Here is a 24776-nt window from a genome sequence, read left to right as displayed (position 1 = left end):
ACTTATTATTTTTACATATTGGTAATTTTCAAGTTTTATGATGAAATGTATTCAAAATTAAGAATAATATCACAAAACAGTTGACGATCGCTCTAATGAGTAGTCGTCTGTTACTTCTCACGTCAGCCCCTTGTTCTGCTACCCTTGCCAGCCCCAGTCACATCTTATCTAGTCCCCAGTAGGCCCTGGACCAGGAGTCAGGGCTTAAGGTGTTCTTGTCAGTGATGCCATCATTTTGCTCTGTCTCCTGGGGCAAGTGACTTACCCTCTCTGGGCTTCAGTTATAAACAGAGGCATTAGCCTGGGTAATCTGAAAACACCCTCCTTCTCTGATGATCTGTGATCTTGGAGCCTTGTTCACAATCTGGTCCTCAGAGGTGGGATGTCCCCCCTTGCCTACCTCCTTCCCTTCATTCAGCCAAGACTCTCTCCTTACCTCACCCAGGGTCCTTGCCATATTAACCCCAAACTACCTTCCTCTCTTGGAGTATGGATCCCATTTTTCTATAGCCAGTGAGCTCTTGCAGTTCAGGCTAAAGCAGTTTCTACTTTCTGCCAGAAGTGCTTAACGTAGATGTTGGTCCTGAAGAGTTAGTGACTATTAAATACAGATTATAGATACCTATTATAAGAACTATTTCTCCATTCTTGTCCCCAGCCTCCCCTTTCCTAGAAGAAGGGGTCAGTGAAAAGATGGGAAGTTCCCCACAGGGTTTTGAGGAGGCAGGGCATCGCCCTGGGAACTGGAGTGTTTGTCTGGGATGGGCTCTGCCTTGTCTTGGCACTTTGTGTATAAAAGACAGAGCCTCTCATCTTCACAGAGGAGCTGTGGGTGGACACTGACCTAACTGGGGATCTGCTCCACGTAAAAGCCACACCTCCAGACTGGACACACCTGATGCCTGAAGGGAAGACAGGGCTGTGCTTTGTCTGATCTGACCTTGTGCTCTTCCTTCCTTTTTGCAGACCATGGGGGATGTGAAGCTGGTTGCCTCGTCACACATTTCCAAAACCTCCCTCAGCGTGGATCCCTCAAGAGTTGACTCCATGCCCCTGACAGAGGCCCCTGCTTTCATTTTGCCCCCTCGGAACCTCTGCATCAAAGAAGGAGCCACCGCCAAGTTCGAAGGGCGGGTAAGAAGTGTGGCTGGATGGGGAGGCTGTGGGGAAGGATGGGCAGGGGCCACTGCTCCTTGTCAAGCCTTTTCCTGGGCCGGCTGGATCTAATAGAAGGCTCAATTTTCTTTTGGACCTTCATGTAAAATGAACCTGTGCCACTTTTCTCTTTCTTTTGTTTGTGATGGGCTTTGGTCTGTGCTGGAGAACTTGGGGGTGGGGAGGACACTGCAAGTTGACCATCCTGTGATGTTTTGCTGTTAATGTAGGTTGTGTTCTGGGTACATGCTGTGTAATTACAGAAAAAGAAGACACAGTCCAGTGGCAGGAAGAATACAGCTTGGGTTTATATATGTCCTCAAATCTGGACAATTGAGAATTGACTGTAATTTTTCTCTTGCTTTTTCCGTGGAAGGAGTGTTTAGTTAGCCGACCTTCTTGTATATCCACTTGGTATACCCGGAGCAGTGATAGGACCTCTCATTTCACTTCTGTCACCTGTCGTAAATGAATACTGGTCACTTGCCGTTACTGGGACTCCACTTCTTCTTCTACAAATAGGCATGATCATTCCTTGTCTACCCTGTACTCAAAGGAGAAGAGAACACTGAAGAATAGTTGCACTATGACTCAGCAGTCTAAGAGGGAGCTCCTGAAAGCTTGTAGGAGGGGGTCAGGTGGATGATTCTTTTTGCATGATGCTGGACCTTACCTTTGTGTAAGTGGCGGGTCTGGCTACGTGGTTGTCTGGAGAGTTTGCAGGGGTTGCTGCCTTGAAAATGGCCTGAGGCTGTACTGAATTGCATGCTGTGCATGGACCTGTGTAGTCAAGACTGTTTGCTAATGATTCTGACCTACTAGTCCTTTCATATCTTTTACCAGAAGATTGTTGGGGATGTTAGTGATGTTCCTGAGGAGTCTGTTTCTCTCTGGGCACTACCAGGATGAGGGCTGTCTTCTGTTGCCCTGACTCTGGTTCCCTCTGTCCTCTTATCCTCATAGCTAACAGGAGAGAAGCAACAGGAAGAATCGCTGGGGGCTCATAAATGTCTTAGATGACTATAAAAAGGAATGAAGTACTGACTCATGCTATAACACGGATGAACCTTGACACATTATGCTAAGTGAAAGAAGCCAGACACAAAAAGCCACTGATTATAGGATTCTATTTATATGAAATGTCCAGAATAGGAATATCTATAGAGACAGAAAGTAGAAAGGTGGTCACCAGGGGCTGGGGGGAAGAGAGATGGGGAGTGACTGCTGATAGGTACAGGATTTATTTGGGGCTGATGAAAATGTTCTGAAATTAGTACTGGTGGTTGTACAACTTTTCAATGTACAGTAATTATAAAATACTGAATTATACACTTAGACAACTAAAAAGTAAAAACATTTGAGAAATGGCTCAGACAGCAAAATGGATCTTAACTGCACACACAGTCTCCTACCATACTGCTTCTGAGACATAAACTCCTTCCTCAATTCAAACAAATATGGAGAGGAAGAGATGGCGGCCTCTAAGTCATGTGATGATGCTTTTGCTTCCTTTGCTGACCTTGGTGTCATGAAAGAACCATGCCTTGAGTGACTTGATTTGGAACTTCCGTCTGCTGAGCACTGGCCAGGAGCCAACACACTGGAGTTCTTTGTTGCTCAGTGTCCTCTGGTTGGCAAGCCATACCTTCTATGTGGCTAAGGTTTCCTTCTCTGAGAAAAGACAACTGGCTGTTTCTGTATTTCTGGCCCACAGGGGTGGAAGAAGAAAAGTTGATAGATGGTAAAAGTACTTCATAAAGTTAGAAAGTATACTTTGGTAAGACAGTATTTTTCTTAAGGAGTTGAAATTTACATAACATAAATTTAACCATTTTAATGTGAACAATTTAGAGTCATTTAATTCAGTGTTGACTGCAGTATTCTTAAAATGTAGCTTTCTCTATGTGAAAATTTTATTTTTCTTATATGGATGAAATAGTTGACCTTGTATATTACATGTGGACTATATGTCAAAATGCGTGTGTTCCTTACGAGTCAGACTGTAGTGCTACTTGACCACTTACCACCTGACTTGAATTAACCCAGAACCATGCCTTGGCAGCACACTGGTGTATACAGAAGAAAGACTATTCCAGAGAGACGTCGAAAACATCCAGCTGTCTTGCAGAGACAAATGCAGAGGGAGAGACTGTAGAAGAAAATGCCCTGGAAGCTAGCATGCTGCAAGTGTGTATTGTTAGTGTAGGAAACAACACAAAGAGACTTTCGCATCAGGGAAGGGCAACATCACATGATCCCAGAAGAAGAGAGCTGGTTGTTCTGATACCAAAGACGAAGTTAAACACGGGGTGTTTCTGACCTGGTGACCTCAAAGAAGTGAAAAGTTAGGTGGTGTTAGCCTGGGGTGGCATGGGTTTTGAGCAGGAGTTGCTGGTTATAATAAGCTCCAAACACTCAAAACTTGCAGTTCCCTATTGGGCATAGTCAGTGGTGATCTGCCTTCAATGCATGTCAGCCTTCACTGTTGGGGCCACTTGACCTTGCCTGCAGCTGACCCCTCCCTCCAGGTCCTGGGACACACCCCTCCCTCCAGGTCCTGTTCTAGGTGCTCAATCGTCACAGAACCAGTCCTGGTATCACTCTCAGGATGGCCTCAGGAACACGTTTCTCTGGTAACTGAGCTCTTGCAGAACCTCTTATGAGTGACTAACTTAAAAAGTATGCCTTCAGCCGGGCGCGGTGGCTCACGCCTGTAATCCCAGCACTTTGGGAGGCCGAGGCAGGCGGATCACGAGGTCAGGAGATCGAGACCATCCTGGCTAACATGGTGAAACCCCGTCTCTACTAAAAATACAAAAAATTAGCCGGGCGTGGTAGTGGGCGCCTGTAGTCCCAGCTACTCGGGAGGCTGAGGCAGGAGAATGGCGTGAACCCGGGAGGTGGAGCTTGCAGTGAGCCAAGATCGCGCCACTGCACTCCAGCCTGGGCGACAAAGCAAGACTCCGTCTCAAAAAAAAAAAAAAAAAAAAAGTATGCCTTCAAGCAACTTCTTGGGCCCAGGCTGGTCACAGCTGACAGGAATCTTCTTCCTGGCCTCTGCCCACAGCACCTCTGCCTGCTTTCCTCCGTGAAGTTGCCCCCACAGTGGAGGCAGTGGAGGGACCTAGGACTTCCCACCTTCTTCTGAAAGAGGTTCAGGGACCGTCCCATCACTGAGAAGCACAGTGGACACCACAGATGTGACAAAGTTCTAAAGATTTGTTTCCTACTGCCTTTGGAGCTGCCAATCAGAAGTTCTTCAAATGTGTGCTTTTGGTTTTTATTCTCATAAGACGTTAAGAACTATTGCCTACTCTGCCCCATTTCCTTTTTATGCCTGTTTTTAGACAAAGGACTTAATGAACCACTTCCTTCAATAAAGCTCCTCTTTCTATCTAGTGACTTGGGTGACATTAAGATGGGATAACAGGCACCCCCTGGGGGTTCAAGCCTCTTTCCGAGGAGCTCCAAACGATGAGATGCTCATCTCTGTGGGCTCAGTCCCTCACAGCCTTTAGGGCTTTTCCACCTTGTGGGAGATACAATGGGTAGTCAACACATAACCCATGACCACGCCCCTTTGCCTTTGCCCTGTTCCTTGATGGGGTCCACTGTAGAGGCTTCCTTTGCAGCTAAGGGTAGCCCAGTGACACTTTTGGGCTGAAGTCAGATAGGGAGCTTCTGGAAAAGCCCTTGCTTTTCTGATTAAAGGAAGATAAAAAGACGTCACTGGTGTTCTCATATTCCACCCTTCCCTTGCTTCCTGCCTTGAATACAGGTGTAATGCCTGGTGCTTGGGCAGCCAGATTAAAACCATGAGGCAACAATCCTGCACACTAAGGATTGTTTGGGGGCAGGGGGACAGCAGTGGAGAGAGTGAAAAGAACCAGCAGCTAAGAGACACAAATCCTAAAGCTCAAAGCCTGTCCCAGATACGATCTTTGCAGTGATTCACACAGGAAATGTTACCGAAAGTATTCCTAACTGATAAATAGCTCGCGAGATGCATGTGGAGATAGTGTCTCCTTAAATGAAGGGAATGAATAGGAGAGAAGACATTGCACAGGATGGGGGTTCCTTATTCTGAGTTGATTGTGGTCCTGCAGTGAAATCATTCTCGAAGAATTCATTCACTCCCTGGCTGTGGCCATTAGGCTTGAACCAGCAGGGCCTAGGGTTTATGAGAGGAAGTCAACAACTACTATTTGATTAGTGTCTACTGATTTGACCTAAGCCCTTTCCCTCCTCTCCCCTCTCCTTCCCATCCCTTTCCTTCCGTTCCTTCTTTTTTTTTTTTTTTTTTTTTTTTTTTAGCTTTGCCAGCCGAAAGCTTGAGGAGACTATATTTTCAGGAATTAATACAACTTTATCTCATTTCCACCTTTAGACCCAGGCAACCAGATCCCTCTTCCCGTGCCCACAACCTAGAAGCCCCTGTTCCTTTATCCAGCTGTTCTCTCTCCATAGAGCAGCAGAGCAGGAGACTTGTCTGCCCAAGGGATACGCCCACCGGAGCCAAACCTCCCCCATGTGCTGGGCACCCAGGACCCAGGAATTTTTTACCAAATGGCCCTGAGCACACTTCTAACACCTGTGTAGGCCTCCTCCCATGAGAAGATGTTGCTAGGCCTGGGGGGGGGGCGGGGTCAAAGGGCAGCTGTTTGCTTGGGAGGACAGTGAGGTAGATGAAAATTCAGACCCGCGCTCTGTGTTCTGCTCACGTGCCTAGTAGAACAGGATGTAAGTAGGGTGGGGCGAGAAGTGCACAGGACTGCGCCACTGTCTGGTGTTCACTGCTGGCCCTCAGGGGTGGCTGGGGGCTTCCATGTACAGACAGCCAGGGCTCCACGAATGCCAGGGGCTGGCGGAAACACCCCTAGCTGCTCTGTTGCCCATGCTGGCAGCTGAAGTGTTGATGGGCTGTTTTCCCCACCAGAGTCAAGTATGAAAAGAGCAATGGTGGGAAAAATGCTGAAATTACTGGAGATTTCTTCCCTTCTACCCTGGAATTTATTCTTATCAGAAAAAAAAAAGCAAACATGGTGACAAGCCATGGCTGTGCTGTGACTCAGATGAGCTAATACTTTAGTGTCTCTTGAGAAGTACAGCCCAAATGAGGTTTCGGCTCACACTGCTGGCCTTAGCGTTTGCTGAGGTGGGCTTTGTGATAAAGAGCCAGCCCTGGCCCTGTCAAGGCATGTTTCTGTCTAAGCTGTGGAAGGTGGAGGAAGGGAACGTGAGAATACTGAACCATGGAAGCATGAATAATTCCTCAGTTTCCACTTTAAACAATAGTGTATCTGTCTCCCAATAACTTTCAACTCAGTTCACTTCCAGCTCAGAAGCAGTCAGCCACCATGTTTAGCACTTTAACAATGAGAACACATGGACACAGGAACGGGAACATCACACTCTGGGGGCTGTTGTGGGGTGGGGGGAAGGGAGAGGGATAGCATTAGGAGATATACCTAATGCTAAATGACGAATTAATAGGTGCAGCACACCAGCATCGCACATGTATACATATGTAACTAACCTGCACATTGTGCACATGTACCCTAAAACTTAAAGTATAATTAAAAAAAAAAAAAGAAATAACAAATCAAAAAAAAAAAGAGAGAAATTTGAAAGAAATGTCTGGTTTGCTTTCTGTCCTCAGGAGTCTTAATGATGTGGTTCTGGAGAAGAATGTGCATATAGAACAGCAAGATATGACAGTGTATAATTAGGTGCTTGAATTTCTTCAAGAAATAGTTTCTACTATAGGAATTGAAAGATTAAGATGAGGCTGGGAGTGGCTTGAAGACTGGTTTCCTGCTCTGATTTCTGCCCTTCCAGTTCATCCTTCCTTCTGCTACTTAAGTGATCTTCCTACCACGTAGATCTGACAGTGCCACCTCCTGCTTTATACGCTGGAACCTTGGATGGTTCCCCTTGCATGAAATTCTGCAGCACTGCTTAAAAGGCCGTTGATGACCAGCTCCTCACCCTCCAGCCTTGTCTCCTTTCCCTCCCTTCTTCCATCTGCTGTATTTTGGTGATGGTCCTGCTCCCTTGGCCCACACAGGCACAGTGCAAATCCTTTGCTCTGGCCCCACCTTTGTGGAGAAAGGGTAAACAAGAAGCATATTTTATCTCCCTATTGGTTTGGGGTTAGGAATGGTTAGATATGATAGAAAGGGGACTAACATATTTGTTAATGGCTTATTGGTGCCAGGCTTACAATCTTAATTATTTTATCCTCCTGGCAAGGCAGCTTTTATCCTGATTTTTTATAGGATAAGAACCTGGAGGCTCCAAGGGATTATAACATTTACACCAGTAAGTGATGGAGCAGTTTTAATGGACCTAAGTCTCATGTTCTTCCTGTCGCATGACACTGCGCCTTCACATGTCTCATCTGGTTCCTTGAACGCGATGACCATTTCTTGTCCATCTTTGAATAAGATGAATGCCTGCCATATGATGAATGCTCAAGCAGTGTTTGGTGCCCCTGAGGAGAACCACGGTGGTGAAGTGTCTAAGACTCCCGGTGTCTTGCCATTCAAGCCCATAAGGATTTGGCCCTGTACTTCTTCTAGGGTCCTGTGTCTCTGTTACCCCATCAGCACTCCCTGCCTGGCTTCAGAGCCCTGATTCCGCACCAGCCACACCCTTGTGCACCTGCTTCCTGCTCCTCCACAGCCTGTGCCTATATCAAGAATGCCCTTCCTTCTTTCCATTCTACCCAGCCTCAGGATCTGATTTAAATTCTACCTCCTTCAGGCTACTTTCCTAATGCTTCCTTTTAAAGCATTTCATTAGAGTACAGAAGAGCCATGGTTATAGGATGTGGAAAATTCACAATAATCATATAAGATCGTTCTTGACTAATAGCCACAGGAAAGAGTTGACTACTTTGGCCTTTTAAAAAGGTATTATCCACTAATAATCTCTGTGCCTATAACTATGTTACAAAGAAAAGCATGATTTAAATGCTAAACTATTTTTAAAACAAAAATTCAGACAAAGTTAAAAGTTATTTGCCTTAGCCCTTACTTCTACTCTCCATAGGTGGCCACCATTAATAATGTTGAGTATCCTTTCAGAAATGATCTATACAAATATGAGCATATATCTGAATATCCTTGTATATACACAAATGGGCCATGTATACATAGTAACCTACAATTTGCTCTTTCTATTTTTTTTGTGAGTTCATAGTAGGAAATATATATTTATGGGGTACATGAGATATTTTGATAAGGCACACAATGTGAAATAAACACATTGTAGAGAATGGGGTATCCATCCCCTCAAGCATTTATCCTTTGAGTTACAAACAAGTCAATTACACGCTTTATTTTGAAAAATACAATTATTATTGACTATAGGTACCCTGTTGTGCTATCGAATAGCAGGTCTTATTTTTTCTTTTTTTTTGTACCCATTAGCCATCCCCCCCTCCTCCCCCACCCCCACCCTCCCACTACCCTTCCCAGCCTCTGGTAACCATCTGCAACTTGCTCTTTTTACTGAATGTCTTTCGGTGTTTTTGTTTTCACACTAGCACACAGATCCACTTCACAGCTCTAATCCTGAACTTTCTAACCCTCAATTGTTCCCTTCTCTGAACGCCTATAATACTTTTATATATATATGAGACTCATTTTTACTCTTTATCAATTTTTTTTTTTGAGATGGAGTCTTACTCTGTTGCCCCAAGCTGGAGTGCAGTGACACAATCGCGGTTCACTGCAACCTCCGCCTCCCAGGTTCGAGCGACACTCCTGCCTCAGCCTCCTGAGTAGCTAGGACTATAGGCATGTGCCACCACACCTGGCTAATTTTTGTATTTTTAGTAGAGACAGGGTTTCACCATGTTGGCTAGGCTGGTCTCGAACTCCTGACCTCAGGTGATCCGCCCACCTCGGCCTCCCAAAGTGCCGGGATTACAGGCGTGAGCCACCGTGCCCGGCCTACTCTTTATCAGTTTTTTAATCAATTTATAATTTGATCCATTATTGTTTATCTTTTGCTTCTTCAATGAGAGTGAGCTGTTCAAGATACAGAATTGCGTTGCCCAATAGGATACCTACCCACTAGTCACATGTGGCTACTTAAACTTAAATTAACATGAATTTAAATTAAATAAAATTGAAAATTCAGTTCCTCAGCCACATCAGCACTATTTAAGTGCTGAATAGTCACATGGGGCTAATGGCTACCGTATTGGACAGCACAGATTCTTGAACATTTCCATTATCATAGAATGTCCTTTCGGACAGGGCTGATTGAGAGCCTTCTCACACATAATTCAACTTCCCATACTGTGTATCACTAACCCACAGCTAGAAGATAGACTGGAAATAGTTGTCCCATTCACAATAAAATGAAGGCATTACATTCTTGAGAATTAAGTGAATTCTCAAGATTCATTCAAAGAAAAATATGATCTGTTGATGAGAGAATCTTTGTCCTTCATCTTCATTGTAGAATGCTAACCTTGATATCCCAGCAAGCTTGAATGTGCTCCCAAATTTTCCACAGGTGTCTATTCCACGTGGCTGGTAGCCCAGGTGTCACAGAGTTTCCAAAGTACTCAAAGGGAAAGCAGCAGTATGAGAAGTGGCAGGGCAAGTATTACTGAAAATTTACCATGGTCAACAGCTGGTGGTCACTTTGGGTTCAAAATGGTGGACTGAACAGATGTCTTAACTTCCCTTCCTGACAAATATGACATCGAAATAAACATGAAGCGGTCCAAAGAGAATGCATTCATAGCTGCGCTAAAAACGTGAGAGGGACATTAGTGGATGAGAGATTTTCTTGGCATTGCATTGAAGGACACATTAGCTCTGCCTGCAGAACAGTTAAGGGGTGAGGCTTCAGCCATATATTTGAGATTAAAGGATTTGGAGATTAGGAGTGGATGTAGGGCAAAAGTCGGGGTGATTAAAGGAAAGGCTATTTACTAAACATGTATATGGAGAGAATTGAAGCTCCTGCTGTAGATGTTAGTTTATAAGAAACAGGATGGAAGTGTGTTGGATGTGCCATCATCTGCCCACTTGCTCCATGACCAAGCCTGTGACTATGACCAAGTCCTCTATATGAAGCCTGCTAATAGACATTCCCCATGTGGGGCTTGCAGTCCGCCCCCTCATTCAGGGAGATAGGACTACTCCCAAGAGGTAGAAAACCCACAGAAGCCACCTGCATTTGGAAACTAGTTCTTTAGCCACTGATGGTTAACAGTTAATTCATGGACACCAGATGTCTGAAAACAACATTTATACAATATGATATTGCTATAAGAAAACTGTTGTTTTTAAAAATCAATCCGTAGACAAAAGTCAAAAGTGTTCATTATAGTTACAGAACAGAAAGTAAATCCTGTAAGTTTTGGCAAGCCAAAAGTAGAGGGATGGTGAATGGTAAGGTAGAGACAGAAAAACAGAGGAAGAGAAAAATATAGTGACACTAATGTCCCCATCTTACACAGTGGGAAGTAAAGAGATTCCATCTAAAATGGATGGATCAAATAACAGGTTTAAGTATGTGACTTAAAACCATAATGACAGAGGTAAAAAAAATAATAATAAATAAAAAAAGAAAGTCAACCCATGGGCCGTATTTGGCACACAGACCTTTTGTGTTTGGCCAGTGGTGTTCTCAAAAAGTTTGAGCAAAGATTTGCAAATGGAAAATGTACATATATGATTCGTGTATAAGTGGCTTTTCTTTACAAATGAGAGCTGGCAATGTTTCCACATGGCCACACTGGCCCAGAGGGTGCCATCACTGTGTCTGACATTAGTTTCCAGGTCGTTATAGTCCTCACCATTCCAAGGCATCTCCCAACACTAAGGACAAGTGCCTGTTGCCAGCGAGGACCTTGCTTTTCTCCTAGCCAAGTCTATATTCATAATGGGAAAGCAGGAAATGGACAGGAAGGGCCTTGTGACATTTCTTGTCCCAGCCCACATTCCCTACATGTGTTTCCTGCCCAGCCTCTGTAGGCATTGGAGTTAGTGATTATGCTATAAATGTCCAATAAAAGATCTAAAAATCAAGTCAAGGCCAGTAAGAGGGAGGCACCGTAAGCCAGAGAAATTTCTCATCACTCCTGTGGGACTCCACTAAGTGCTGTCTAAATTCTTAAATCAAGAAATAGACACAGAGCAAAATAAAAATAATTAAAAGAAAAAAGGATTATGTCAAGGGTTATAGCTGAGAAGTAATACTATTGCACGGAGGGGAAAGATAAAGAAGGAAAGAAACCTTTAGCCATTTTATACCCTCAACTTTCACCTTTTACTTTGTACACATTCTTATTGCTTGAATTTTTTTGTAAACAGTAGACAGGAATTACTTCTGTATATTTTTTAAAAGCACAATAAAAATGCCTGCAAGAAGACTCAATACAGCTGTCTGAGTTCAACGTCCAGATTCTATTTGACAGATGGTCAAAGATGAATACACAGTTTACAGTGAAAGAAGTGTAGACAAAGTCCGGGCATGGAAAATATATAACACTGCATTTAAAAAATTACACAACTCTGCTGGCATTTAAACAAATGGAAATCAAAATACCTTAAAAGTATTTATGCACCTAAAAAACTAGCAAAATAAGATACCAAGAGCCCACTGCTGGGGCTGCGAGGAAACAGGTGAGGTTTTCCTTTGTTGGAAGTATTGATTATTGGTTCAGCCTCCTTGGGGCTTAGATTGGCAGAATGTTACAAGGGCAATAAAACTGTTGATGTGCCTTGCCAAGAATTCTGCTTTTGACACTATAACTTAATTCTTAAAGGAGAAGAAAAAATGTAGTTGCTACAAAGATGTCCAAAGCACTATTTTTAATAACAAAAAAGGAACTAGTTTGTACTCAAAAGGAGATAGATTATTATACAAACACATCAATGTGGCAGATATTACATGATCACCTATTTGTCATTATGGTAGCTATATCCATAAATGAAAATGCGTGTGAATAACAAAGTAGGAAGAAAAGTAGAACAAACACTGTGCACACTCTGATCACAACCATAGAAAATCCATCAATGTGTTCACTACCTAAAATTAGAAGAGGATTTGGAACTGTATGAATAGAATTATTTTTTGTTGTAAGTTCTTTAAGTGTCTGCGTTTTTAAAATTTCTCAGTGATGGTTTACTTACTAGATGGCTGGCGCTGTCTAGATATGTCTGTCTCTCTACTAATAAGGCCTTAGGCTCCTATTGTTTTAACGTGTTTCCAATTATCTCGACTGTCTGCCTTGAAATGGAAACAAAGCTGAGTGGCAAAATGACCGATGAGAGATAAAGAGACCAGATTGGGGTTTTCTTCCTCTTAACTGTATACTCAAAGTGGTGTAGGGGATCTACACAGGCATGAGTGATAGCACTGAGGTCTGGTTCATTTGTTCACATAGATACAATTTCTGGAGAGCCCAGGATGTTCAGATTCCTTCTAATATCTATCTTCCTTCCAACTCTAAGTAAAGTTAATAAGTAAGACACTACTTTCATAAATAATGACCAATGTGAGTTGAGCCTCCTCTGTGCTCCAGACTCTGGAGATACAAAGAAAAATAAAACATGATTGCTGTCTTCAGTGATCTTGCAACTAATGAATTCTCAATATCAAAACAGAAAATTAAACTTTCGTTCCTCTATGAAGCCTTTTCTAGCTCTTCTACCTCATTGCATTTCTTTCCATTTCCATATTCCAAGAGGGTTGTATTCTGCACTCTACAATTTAGATTTTAATTAGATAATTAATGTAGTGTGTTGTGGAAAGAGCCCTGGACTGGGGTTCTAGTTCCCACATAGTTGCCTTAAACTTTCTACAAACCACTAAACCTTCCCGAGTCTCACATTCCTTCTTATAAAATCACGATTCAGATGATCCCTAAGACGCTTCAACATCTGAAATTCTATGATGTGTCTGTTGTAGTGTGTGTTCTCTGTTTTACATGCCTAGTTTTTATAAAACACACCTCGGTGCCAGCTCCTGGTAGATGCCCAGTAAAAAGAGATTATTTATTCAGTCTGTAAGTTTTCTAAATATTAATCTCTTGTCTCCTTAATGTTCTGTTTTTAAGATAGATTTTTAGTGTTTAGATTTGATTCATTCAAATAATGTTTATGAAGCACTTTACCATGAGCTGGCTACTGTGTAGGCTGTTTGTGGTTTGAGGAGGTGCTTGGGGAGGGCTGGCCATCATTTGTGAGGACTGTGGTGTTGAGATCTACACATCAGGCTGAGAGTTGGACCAAATCATCTTGACCGTTGCTCCCATCTTCAACATTTTATTATTTTATTCAGTGCCTATTTGTATTGGAGTTGGTGTTGGAGTTTTCTTTGTGGTTTGTTCTGATCACATCTGATTTTTAATAGTATGCCATAGGTTTGTGTGGCATTTTGCAGAACCCCTTCTAGTTTTGTTAGAGGGTAGAGAGTGCTAGTTACCCCCTCTCCCATTTGTCAGCACTTGGGGAAAGATATGCAGAATGAAATGGAGGGAAGTATGTGCATTGAGGGCCAGTGCCTCTAAGAGCACAGCACCCTCCAGGAGAGCTCGACTGAAGGATGAGGCCAGGCCTCTAGTGACCCCCTCAGGATTCCATTTGTCCAGCCACTGGAGGGCAGAGTTACTGGAGACTTGGTGGCCCAGTGCTCCCAGAGCTCCTCCCTCAGTCCCTTCCAGGCTTCATCTACTGTGAGGGTCTTCCCAACAATTGGCTTGGAGCACTTCATCTCTGGCCAGAAGCCTCCAGTTGTTCTGACTGCAGACTCCTGGCCTGGCATTTGCCTTTCTCCACGAAGTGGGGCTAGTTCCCCAGACCAGCACTCTTCCCAGTTGCCAGGCCCTACATTCCCTGAGCAGGTCCCAGGATTTGCCTCTTGGACTTCCATCATCCTTTCTAACTGGAGCCCGGACCCCTAATCTGTCATAGTGCTACCCTGCTTCTTCCAAATGTCACCTCTTCCAGGGAGCCCATCCCACTTCTCCTTGCCAGTTGTGGTCTCTTTCCTGCTGAATCACCCTGGGGCTTTCCTGTACTGTGTATCTTTGGCTTTATGTTCTGGTTATTTAAGTACTTGTCTCTAGAATGTGAGCCTCTAGACAATCTCTTATTCATCTTTGTGTTCTCTATAGCACCTAGGACAGTGCCCAGCCTGTGGTAGATATTCAGTCAGACTTGGTTAGGTGATGGCTGAGCAGGGATGGATTTAAATACTCTGGGGCACTGCAGTCAGCCCCATGATGCCAAAGTGCTGTCATTTGCAAATGTGTTTACTGGGCAGCTTGTCAGCTATCTTAAGGATCTGCCTCTCTTAAGACCAACAGTGTGATCTGGAAGGAGGGCAGTTCTGGTATCATGTGCTTGGGTCTTTGTCTCTAATTCACTCTGTCCTCTGAGCTGTAGTTTCCTCATCCTATAAAATGAGAGAGTTGAACCAGATGACTGTGATGCCCCTTCCTGTTCCAACATAACATGGTTTCATAAAAATACATTTATTTCTATTTTATTTTATTTTTTGAGACAGAGTCTTGCCCAGGCTGGAGGACAGTGGCGCAATCTCGGCTCACTGCAACCTCTGCCCCCTGGGTTCAAGCAATTCTCCTGTCTCACCCTCCCAAGTAGCTGGGATTACAGGCACGTGCCACCATGCCGGGCTAATTTTTGTATTTTTAGTAGAGATGGGGTTTCACCACATTGGTCAGGCTGGTCTCAAACTCCTGACGTCAGGTGATCCACCCACCTAGGCCGCCCGAAGTGCTGGGATTACAGGCATGAGCCACCGTGCCCAACCGTAAAAATAAACTTTAAACAAGATTTTGGAGTAGGGACCTGGTGGTTTTATGAGCATGCTTACCAGTTGACCCCACTGCTAGGTGACAGGCTGACTTAAGTGACTAGTTTGCAGGTTCGTTCAGTAAACACTAATGGTATGCAGGATGTTTGTACTCGTGCAATAAACAGATGACAGAGAAAACCAAGACACTGTCCCTGTATTCAAAGGTTTGACATCCTCAACTTGCTGAGGCTCTAAATCTGCACTTCCCACACCCTCTACATGCACATCAATCTTGAGTGCTGGCATGTCGTGTGGGAATGAGGAAGTGTGTTCTGATGTCACACATTGGACCTGATGTCTCCTTCAAATTAATCCCTGTCCCCTGCCTCTGCTGAAGAACTCTGAAATAAAGGCGGGTGGGAGATGGTGATGGTGAGAAGAGACTTATGTCCTGATAGTGATGGTGAGGATGAGCAATAGACTCACTTGTTCTTCTCTCATGTGGTGGCACGCTGAGTCCCTGAGCAACTCCTCTAAGAGTTGCAGGTCCCTCTCAGCCACTCAGAAAACTCCAGCAGGGATTACGGCAGGATGAGGTGGGGGCAGGCAGAGCCCGTTGAAAGCTGGAGTTTAGATGGTGAGCACAGAGTCCCAAGCCTGGGAGGGAGGTTGTCTGTGGAGTGTGAAGAACTTGGCTCAACCCGGCCACCAAATGCTGGGAAGCCTGACAGGCAAGTGAAAAATGAGCCTGGAAGAGTTGGAGCCAGGAAGGCAAGGAAAATCAAATCAAATCTGGATCCTGACTTAAAAGGCATTAGGCTGAGGGGAGCCAGGCACCTGAACATACTTTCCACAGCCTGTCATGCTGGGCCTGCCTCATCCGTGCACAGCAAGGGGACGTCGGGCCCAGGGAGACTGGTTCCCAGGCCACCATCCCCCAGCCAGTCCGCTCAGGCGCAGGCACAACCCCATCAAATGCCATACTCTGTTGGGCTGGAGGACAGGAGAGCTGCTGTGGCTCAGTCCCAAAAGGAGTGGGGAAAGACTGTTTCTGGAGCAGACTGGCGCCAGTCAGTCCCCCACATGCACAGTGAACACTGGTACTGAATTAATGAATTATCTGAGACAAAGCTCTTTTGTCATAAACTCAAGTCATCCCCAATCCCACCCCCACTCTTCATTTTTAGCTGCCAGGACATAGCTATTTGGGGTTTGAAGTGAAATTCTGGACACCTTAGTGCTGGAATCATTCATGGAGGCACTTTGTCGAGGGTGGTTTCTCAAGGTGGGATCCTGCAGAAGCCACTGGGTTCCTGCAGAAGCCACTGGGTGCCTGCAGGGTCCTACCCAGACCCACTGAGGTGAGACCAAGGAATCTGCACTTGAGCACACTGTACCTAAACAGGTTCTTCTATGAGCCACTCAAGGGGCAGCTGTTAGTCTCCAGAGATGGAAGCAAAGGTCACACCTGCAGGTTTCAGCCGCCCCTGGGTGAGCACATGGGAAGTGGCTGGGCAGTGGAGGAAGGGGTGACTGGGCTTCTGCGTCTTGCCTGATTTTACTTCTGAGGGTGGCAGGTCTGACAATCTCAGGCCCTGGGAAGGGGCTGTCTGTTGATGGGCTGCTCGAGCATATTGCTGACTTAAAGATTGGTGATTCTTTTTTTTTTTGAGGCAGAGTCTCACTCTGTTGCCCAGGCTGGGGTACAGTGGCGCGATCTTGGCTCACTGCAAGCTCCACCTCCCGGGTTCACGCCATTCTCCTGCCTCAGCCTTCTGAGTAGCTGGGACTACAGGCGCCTGCCACCACACTCAGCTAATTTTTTGTATTTTGTTTAGTAGAGATGGGGATTGATGATTCTTATTATCACCATTATCTCCCCATTATCACCCTCCCAAGGAATCCCCTAGTGCAAATTTAATACCACAGTTATACTCTATACCATATATGTATACTGGAGTATATCTGTGTGTATATGTAAAAAGAGTAAGACTTTTTGCCCCTTACTCCTGAGAACCAATTATCGCCCCCCCTTAGGGATGATATTACCCCCTTGAGAATGCATCATCATATAGATTAAATTTTATAATGCTTAGAATCTTCTTCTGGAGTAGAGGTGTGGAGTCAGAATAGAGAAGGGAAAATATGGGTAGGAAATAATAAACCTGGGGTAAGAATAGCATACAGAAATAAGCACTGTACAGTCTTGTATTATAGTTGTTAGAGATAGGCTGCAAATATGACTATTAGCTTTCTGGAAATCATTTTGTCTGTAAAAAATAAGTCCATTTGCTCAGGAGATGCAGTCAAAGGCCTAACTAGTGGGAACTCTGGAGATCACGTGTGGGTATATACACATGTCCCTGTGCATAAACAAGGAGCTGTCTGGATGCTAGAGGTGGCAGGAGATACTTTTTGGGCAGTAGACTGGAGACCCCTGGCTCTGTCATTGTTCTGTGTTCTATCTCCCCTCCTACCCTGAACTCAGATCACCACTATCGTCTGCTCCACACCCTCAGCCCTGTTCCCAAGCTGGCTCAGGCCCCTTCTCACTGCTCTTCGCCTCATCTGCCTTGTGGCCCTCAGGTCTCTGTTCTACACTTGGTCATGCTTCCTGAACCTCTCCAAAGTTTCATGGGGGAAGAGAGGGTGAGCGCAAGACTCGAGCTGTGGCAGTGTGGGTATATACCTCAGGGTGGACCAGTTCACCTTGACCTCTTCTTCAGGGAGCAGTGGCCAGCCCCGTGCTTATAAACATGGGCTTGCCAGAGCTCAAATGATCAAAAAACATCAGGGCAGGAAATCAAGAAACTCTGTGTCGTGAGGCCATGGAAAGAATAGAAAGCACAGATTTCGTAGCCAGGATATCTGAGTTTGAATTTGTTCTGCTTACATTCTCTAGGCCCCATAGCTGAGATGGGAATAATAATTCCTACTTCCCAGCATAGTTGAAGGGTTGATGCAATGGCAGATGTGCGCCAGCACATAGCAGTTGCCTAATAAAATAATGGGCATCATAGTACTATAGTAATATAATCAGGACCACTGATCTGTCCACAGCACCACTCTAAATGGCTTACTTTGAGAATGTTTTAAAGTAAAAATGCAATATTCTACTTAAGAAAGCAGATAAACAAAGGTAGAAAGAAGGCTAAAATTACCTATGGTTCTGCTTTGCTCTCAGTCTGTATTATTGTTTTGTTTAATCGTTCTGTCCTATAGTTATTTTCTAAGCTGGGGGTTTCTTTTGTTTTCAGCATAGGGATAACTACAGGATCTACAGGGGCAGAGTGGCTTGTGGAAGCATCACAGGCCATGGGTCAGACTTGATTTTTAATTCAATCCCATCCTTTACCAGCTGTGATCATGAGTAATTTGCCAACTCTCCAGGTCATGCTCCTATCTATAAAATGGGGATAATACTACCTATAATATGGCATTACTTAAGTGAAATATCTTTGCTGCATATGTAATATAAGTGCTTAGTAACTTTTAGTCATAACTAAAATTATTCATACTGTTTTGTATCCTGCTTTTTTCAGCCAACATAGCATTTTTCAAATCACTCTGTCACCATAATTTTGATGGTGAATATTCCATTAAATTTGATATGCTACCATTTACTGAATCATTCCTCTGTTGGCAGTTATCTTGATGGTTTCCAACGTTTCCTTTTATAAATTAAATTTTCATCAACATCTTTATACATGAATTTTTTAATTCCATATTTAATATTATTTCCTTGGGATTGATTAGTTGGCAGAAGAGAGGTGAATGGGACAAGGATTCGGGCATCTTTAAGCACAAGTACTTTCCAAGAGGCTTGTCTTCTTCAGCTTGCACTGTTATCAGTAAGGGAGAAGACATAGCACCAGTTTTCATGGCCCACCTGCTCCCTGATCTGTGAGATTCAAACTTGCCTTGTCACATTTGGGGCACCTTCCTCCACCATATCCTTCCTGCCCCAGCTCGTAGCTTGGTTCCCTCCAAACCAAGAATCCTTCACTAGACCTCAGTCTGTATCTGCCCTGCAGCTTGGCTTCTTGTCCTGGTGCCACATGGGGACCAGCAGGGCCTGCAGATACCAAGCGGTCAGGAGGGTGGGAGGCAGGAAGCCAGAGAGTCCAGTGAGAGCTGAGACCGGCAATGGCGTCTGCTGGGGTGGCAGAGGGAGTGAGAATAGCAAGCAGACTCAGAGATCAGGCCTCTTCATCCTAGTCGTCAGAAAGATCAAGACAGCCCAGGGGTCAGGGGACCTCAGTGCCTACCATGATGCCTGACACACAGTAGGTGATTAAGAAGTGAAAACCAAAGGCTGGGCAGTGAGAGAGCCGTGAGTTTAAGGAGAACCATCTTCTTCCCAGAGGTTCACTGACTTTGACTGACTGATAGAGGACCTCATAATTTCAAGCTAAGAGACTCTTCCAGCCACACAGGGTCAAATGTTGAACTACTTGGTACTTGTCATTCCCCTTTTTCTCTTTTCTTCTCTGCACATCATGGTCCTGGCCCACATAGTCATTAATTTTAATCATTCCATTGAACTCATATTCTTATTTAGAGTATATTTGTCAATTTGTCTTCACTGGGCTCCAGACTAGGAGCCTTTGGGTTGGATACTGTCTCCCCTAATAGAGAGTGAGCATCCTAAGGCAGGTGCCACATCTACTGTACTGACTCTAAAATAGGTGCACAACAAATACAGAGCTGGGTTCTAAGAGGCATGAAATGCTAAGACTCAGTTCTTGCTCAGTAAGCGTTAATGCAGCCTGATTGGAGTACTAAAATGTATGTGCATGCACACACTTTCCGGAACTTACATTTGTTTTGTGAGATCTGCCAATGCTGAGAGCCAGGTGAGGTACCCCATGCCTATAATCCCAGCACTTCAGGAGGCTGTTGGGGGACGATTGCTTGAAGCCAGCAGTTCGAGACCACCAGCCAGGGCAGCAAAGCAAGACCCAGTCTCTACAAAAAATAGAAATAAAAAAAATTAGCTGGGCATAGTGGTATGCAACTGTAGTCCCAGCTACTGAGAGGCTAAAGTGGGAGGATCACTTGAGCCCGGGAGTTCAAGGCTGCAGTGAGCTATGATTACACTCCAACCTGGGTGACAGAGCAAAACCCCATCTCTAAAATTAAAAAAAAAAAAAATTTACCATGTTGAATCTGTCTTTTCCATCTTCCCTATTAGAGTAGGCACTCCTTGTGGGAGGAGACTAGATCCTTAACCTTCTTTGCATCCCCAGTGTCTAGCACAGTAACGGTGAAGGGTGCTCAACGAGCCTTTATCCAGCGCATAAACAAACACTAGTAATGAACAAGACCCTATGCTCTATGGTCAGTATATTAATACAATAAAATGTGCAACAAAAAATATAGGAAAGAAGCATTCAGAAGACCTCATGAAGAAGGCCGGTTTCATTCTAGGCCTTTCTAGGAGTCATTAATTTATTCAATTACAAAATAAGGGTGTGGTGTTTAACAGTGCTCTTGAAGAATACTCCTAAGGGGACGCTGGTGAAATATCTTGCCAAAAGACTAGGAAGCCTTGCCATAACTTTTTGATACTTGGAACTTTCTTGCCCGTGATTCTGTTTGACTCCCCTGAAAAGTAGTGAGCTATGGAGGAACAAGCCTGAATCTGGGACCTTGTGTAAATTACTTATCTTCTTTGAGATTTTTTGTTCTTACCTATAAAATTAGTATGGTAACACTGACCTTACAGCAGTATTGGGAGGATTAACTGAAATGATTTGCATAATGTAGCCTGTACTTCCGAGAATGAACACCCAACCCCGTCCATGCTTGTACAGCAGGGGGAGGAGTAACTGCCTCTGGAGGCCTGTGATGCAGTCTCCACTGACCCTGCAGAAGTATTGTAACCTCTGCCTGACCTGCTTGTAGGTTGCTTAGGAGGAGAGCTGAGAAGTGACAGGAAAAAGATTTTGTATGCAGTTTATGAGTTAAGAGAATATTACTTAATTGTGGGTTTGATGGAAAACATTATGTGAGGTTGGTTCAGATCCTTCCAGAGGTCTGCCAGCAACCTCAGAAGTGGAGCCTTATTGAAAACAGCTGGGGAGAAGGTTGGCGCCCAGCCTCTCCTTGCTTTTCCATGCCCCAGAGCTGTCTCGCTCAGTGGACTGAGCTCAGCCCCAGGACCCTGCCAAGGGCTCTGGCAGCCTCAGCTGGGGACAGGCAGTGGCTCTGCCCAGCTTGGGGCTCCATCTCAAAGATCAAAACCAGTTAAGCCAGGAGTTTGCCAGGCCACCAGTCAGTATTTCTTCCAGGCCTTGAAATTAGCCACTGACTTGAGTTCTTGCAGGATGAGTTAACCAGTGCAAGGTTTTCGTGGCAGGGGTGTGGGCTGCCTACTGGATGTGTGATGGATGGGCTGTGTTGTCCTTTGAAGTCCTCCCAGCTGTCCTGCTGGGCACCAGCTAGAGAATGAGGATACTGTTCAAAGCACAGCCCTCCCATATGTCCATTCGGAAGCCTCACCCTCCTCTGCCACAGAGGCTTTTCTATCGGAAGGCTGCTAGCTTTGCTACAGCTGAAGCCCATTTGGTTTTATCCCAACTACTCACCAACCATGTCGATTTCAGCTGAATTTTCTTGAAGACAAATATGGCATGCCACTCCCTTATTCTTTCATTTCAAAGGGACATTTAGTCACTGCCACTCTCTTGTTTTATTTACTTTCTAAAAATGTGCTCCTAGTAAATTTGCATAATTTAAATTTCAGTAAGTAAAATTTTTAAACTTTTTTACTGTTCATGAAAGTAAAACGTGTTCCTTACTTTAAAAGTTTTGACATACAGAAAGTATAGAAAACAATCCCACCATCCAGTGATGACAGCTATTTACACATTAGTAGATTTCCTTTTTATTTCTTTTTCTTCTATTGTAACAAGGAGAAAGTATATCGTTAAAAGTTACATTATGGATATTAAGTAACTGGTTTTATATGCTGCCTTTTTAGTTAATACTTAATGCTTTCTCATATTCTTTAAAATTCTTCAAGATAAATCTTAATAGTTGTATAGTATTTTGGTCTTATTATTTCAAATAGACTATGTTTTTGACATTTTGATTTCTAATATTTAATCTTTTAAATAAGTTAAACTTATAAACATCTTCATGGACATCTTTGATAATTCCTAAGAGATATTAGAAATAGAATTATTGAATCTTTTTAAGTCTTTGGATAGCTATTTCCAAATTGTTAAAAATAGCCTTATAAGGTCAACATTACTATGCCAATTTTATAGGAAAGAAAAATGAAGTTTAAATTACTACCCTTCCTTCAGCAATGTTTAAGAATTTAATTTTCTCACACTCATAAGCACTAGTTATCACTTTACCTATTAACACGTTTTTTAAATGAAACATATCACATTTTATTTTACATTTGTTTGATTAATTTTAAACATTTTTATATGTTTGGCTACTTCAGAAACTTCTTGTTCATGTCCTTTACTTTTTTCCTTCTGTGTTCTTTTTATTTAGTCATGTAAACTTTTTATATCTTAAAAATTTCACCTTTTTTACACATATATTTGAAATATTTTTAATTTGTTTACCTTTTAATTTTTATCCTAAGTTTACTTCTGTACAGAAATTTTAAATTTTAGTGGTCACATATCTTTATGCTTTCCACTATTAGTGTCATGCCTGGAATCTCTAAGATTATATCCACATTTCCTCTACCTTTTTTTACTTTTAACATTTTAATCAAAATGGATGTTTCTGTGTATAATGTGAGGAAGGGATCTTGAATAGGATTTTTTTCAAGTTATCCACACTTACTGAATAATCTATTCTTTTCCCATTAGTTTGAGGCCACCTTTACTGTATACTAAAGTCTTATGTATAGAGTTTGTTTTAGCATTTTTCTGGACTATTTCGTTAGTCAATATGTGAACCAAAATGGTTTTAATAATTGTTGCTTTTTAACATTCCATATCTAATCATATAATCCTACTGGTTACTTTTAATACAAGGACAAAGTATTTCTCTTTATATATCCAAGACTTCTCGTATGTTGTTTAGAAAGTTTTGAAACTTTAATTATATAGGATCTTCACATTTCTTAAATTTGTTCCTAAGTGAAGTACATGTGCATACCTTTCCTAATCGTAATAGCTACTAGATATGAAAACAGTTTTAACTTTCGAGTAGGTTATAACTGGCTAAAGCCAATATCAGAGGTATAGACGGTTCCCAAATTATGATAGTTCAGCTTTACATTTTCAACTTTATGCAAAAATGATACCCACTCATTAGAAACCACACTTCAAGTACCCCCACAACCATTGTTTTTCACTTTCAGTGCTCAATAAATTACATGAGATATTCAATGTTGTATTATATAATAGGCCTTGTGTTAGATGATTTTGCCAACTGTAAGCTAATGTAAGTGTTCTGAGCATGTTTAAGGGAGGCTAGGCTAAGCTATGATGTTTGATGGAGTCACTATGTTAAATGCATTTTCAATTTAGAAAATTTTCAACTTAGGATGAGCTTATTGGGATGTAACCCATCATAAATTAAGGAGCATCTGTATGTGCATAGCCTTTAATGCTTTTATCATTGAACAAAAATTACTAAAAATTAGTGAACCAATCATTCAACTCACAAAATCAAAGACTAGAACAAGCCGAAGGAAAGCAGAAGCAAAACATTTATATAAAAGGAGAAATGATTGTATTACAAAGAGAAAAACAATATTTAGGAATAAACTTAAGGACTGGTCTTAGAAATAGGAAATAGGCAGACCCTACTAGGCCATTCAAAGAAGGACAGAAAATATACCTAACATTTGGAAATGGGACTCTAACCACTGATCTGTAGTTGATAAAAATGAGATTTTCAGGGTAAACTCTGATTTGAAGATCTTGAAAGAAGTAGATGCTTTTCTAAGAAAATTAACTTAAAAAAAGTCAAAAACCTGAAAAGTTCAGTGGAAGAAACTGAAACAGTTGAAGAAATATATCCTGAGAAAGTTCTGGATCCACATAGTTTTATAGATGAGTTCATTAAAACCTTCAAGGAGTAGATCATTCCAAGCTCTGTATTTGTAGCACAAAGGTTATTTACAGTATGAAATGGAATATTTCTTTCATAGTCTCTCTCACCTTTATACATTCAGCTCTGTGAAATTCTTGGAAAACTAGGATTGGGGTTGTAAGGCATCTTAGAGGGTAGGAAGGCTTCTTTTGACAACATCCCAGCCAGATGGTTCTCCAGCCTTCTTATGAACATTCTGGGGACGGGGATCTACCATGTCACAGTTGGTCCATTTGGTTGTTGAGGCATTGCTGGTCTTACTTATATGAACCTAAATCTGCCTCTGGAGAATTATGGACCCATTTATCCTTGGTCTGTCCTCTGGCACTACATAGCATGTAGACTTTTATACAAGAGCTCATCATACATTTGAAGACAGATATGCCCTCCTTTTGGTGTGTTTTACTCCAGGCTAAATAAACCAACTTCCATCAACTATACTTTATGTTCCTTCAATAAACATCTGTTGAGCACCTACCAGGTGCCAGCAGGGCACTGGGCATCACCCCCTCACACACCTTGAGCCCCTTTCTCAATATCCTATTAACACGTGGCACTTGTACCTGGACGCAGTCTGTCAGTAATGCCCATGTGGAATGGGACTGCCCACTCCCTGTGTGGACACCATGCTCTGTTAATATGGCTTAAGGTTAAATAATGTTTAAAAGACTCATGCTCAGCTCCTTTCAATGTTAGCTGCCCTTCCACCCTAATTTTGTCTAGTTGATGATTTAGAACCTTCACAAGACTTATTCTCT

The 24776-nt window shown here is 43.0% G+C and overlaps 1 protein-coding gene across 5 annotated transcripts in view; it reads left to right on the top strand.

The window, feature by feature from the left end:
- MYLK (myosin light chain kinase) overlaps positions 1-24776 on the top strand; it is a 278820-nt gene that overhangs the window by 96039 nt on the left and 158005 nt on the right. For all 5 annotated transcript variants that reach the window (XM_063704112.1, XM_063704114.1, XM_055383826.2 and 2 more), the window contains one exon: positions 967-1134. In XM_063704112.1, the coding sequence (XP_063560182.1) occupies positions 970-1134 (165 nt within the window). In that variant the 5' untranslated portion in view covers positions 967-969. The remainder of the gene's footprint in view (positions 1-966; positions 1135-24776) is intronic.

Source organism: Gorilla gorilla, chromosome 2 (assembly GCF_029281585.2).
Source record: "Gorilla gorilla gorilla isolate KB3781 chromosome 2, NHGRI_mGorGor1-v2.1_pri, whole genome shotgun sequence".
Classification (NCBI taxonomy): domain Eukaryota; kingdom Metazoa; phylum Chordata; class Mammalia; order Primates; family Hominidae; genus Gorilla; species Gorilla gorilla.
Note: the sequence above shows the minus strand (reverse complement) of the source record. Positions and strands in the feature narration are given on the sequence as shown.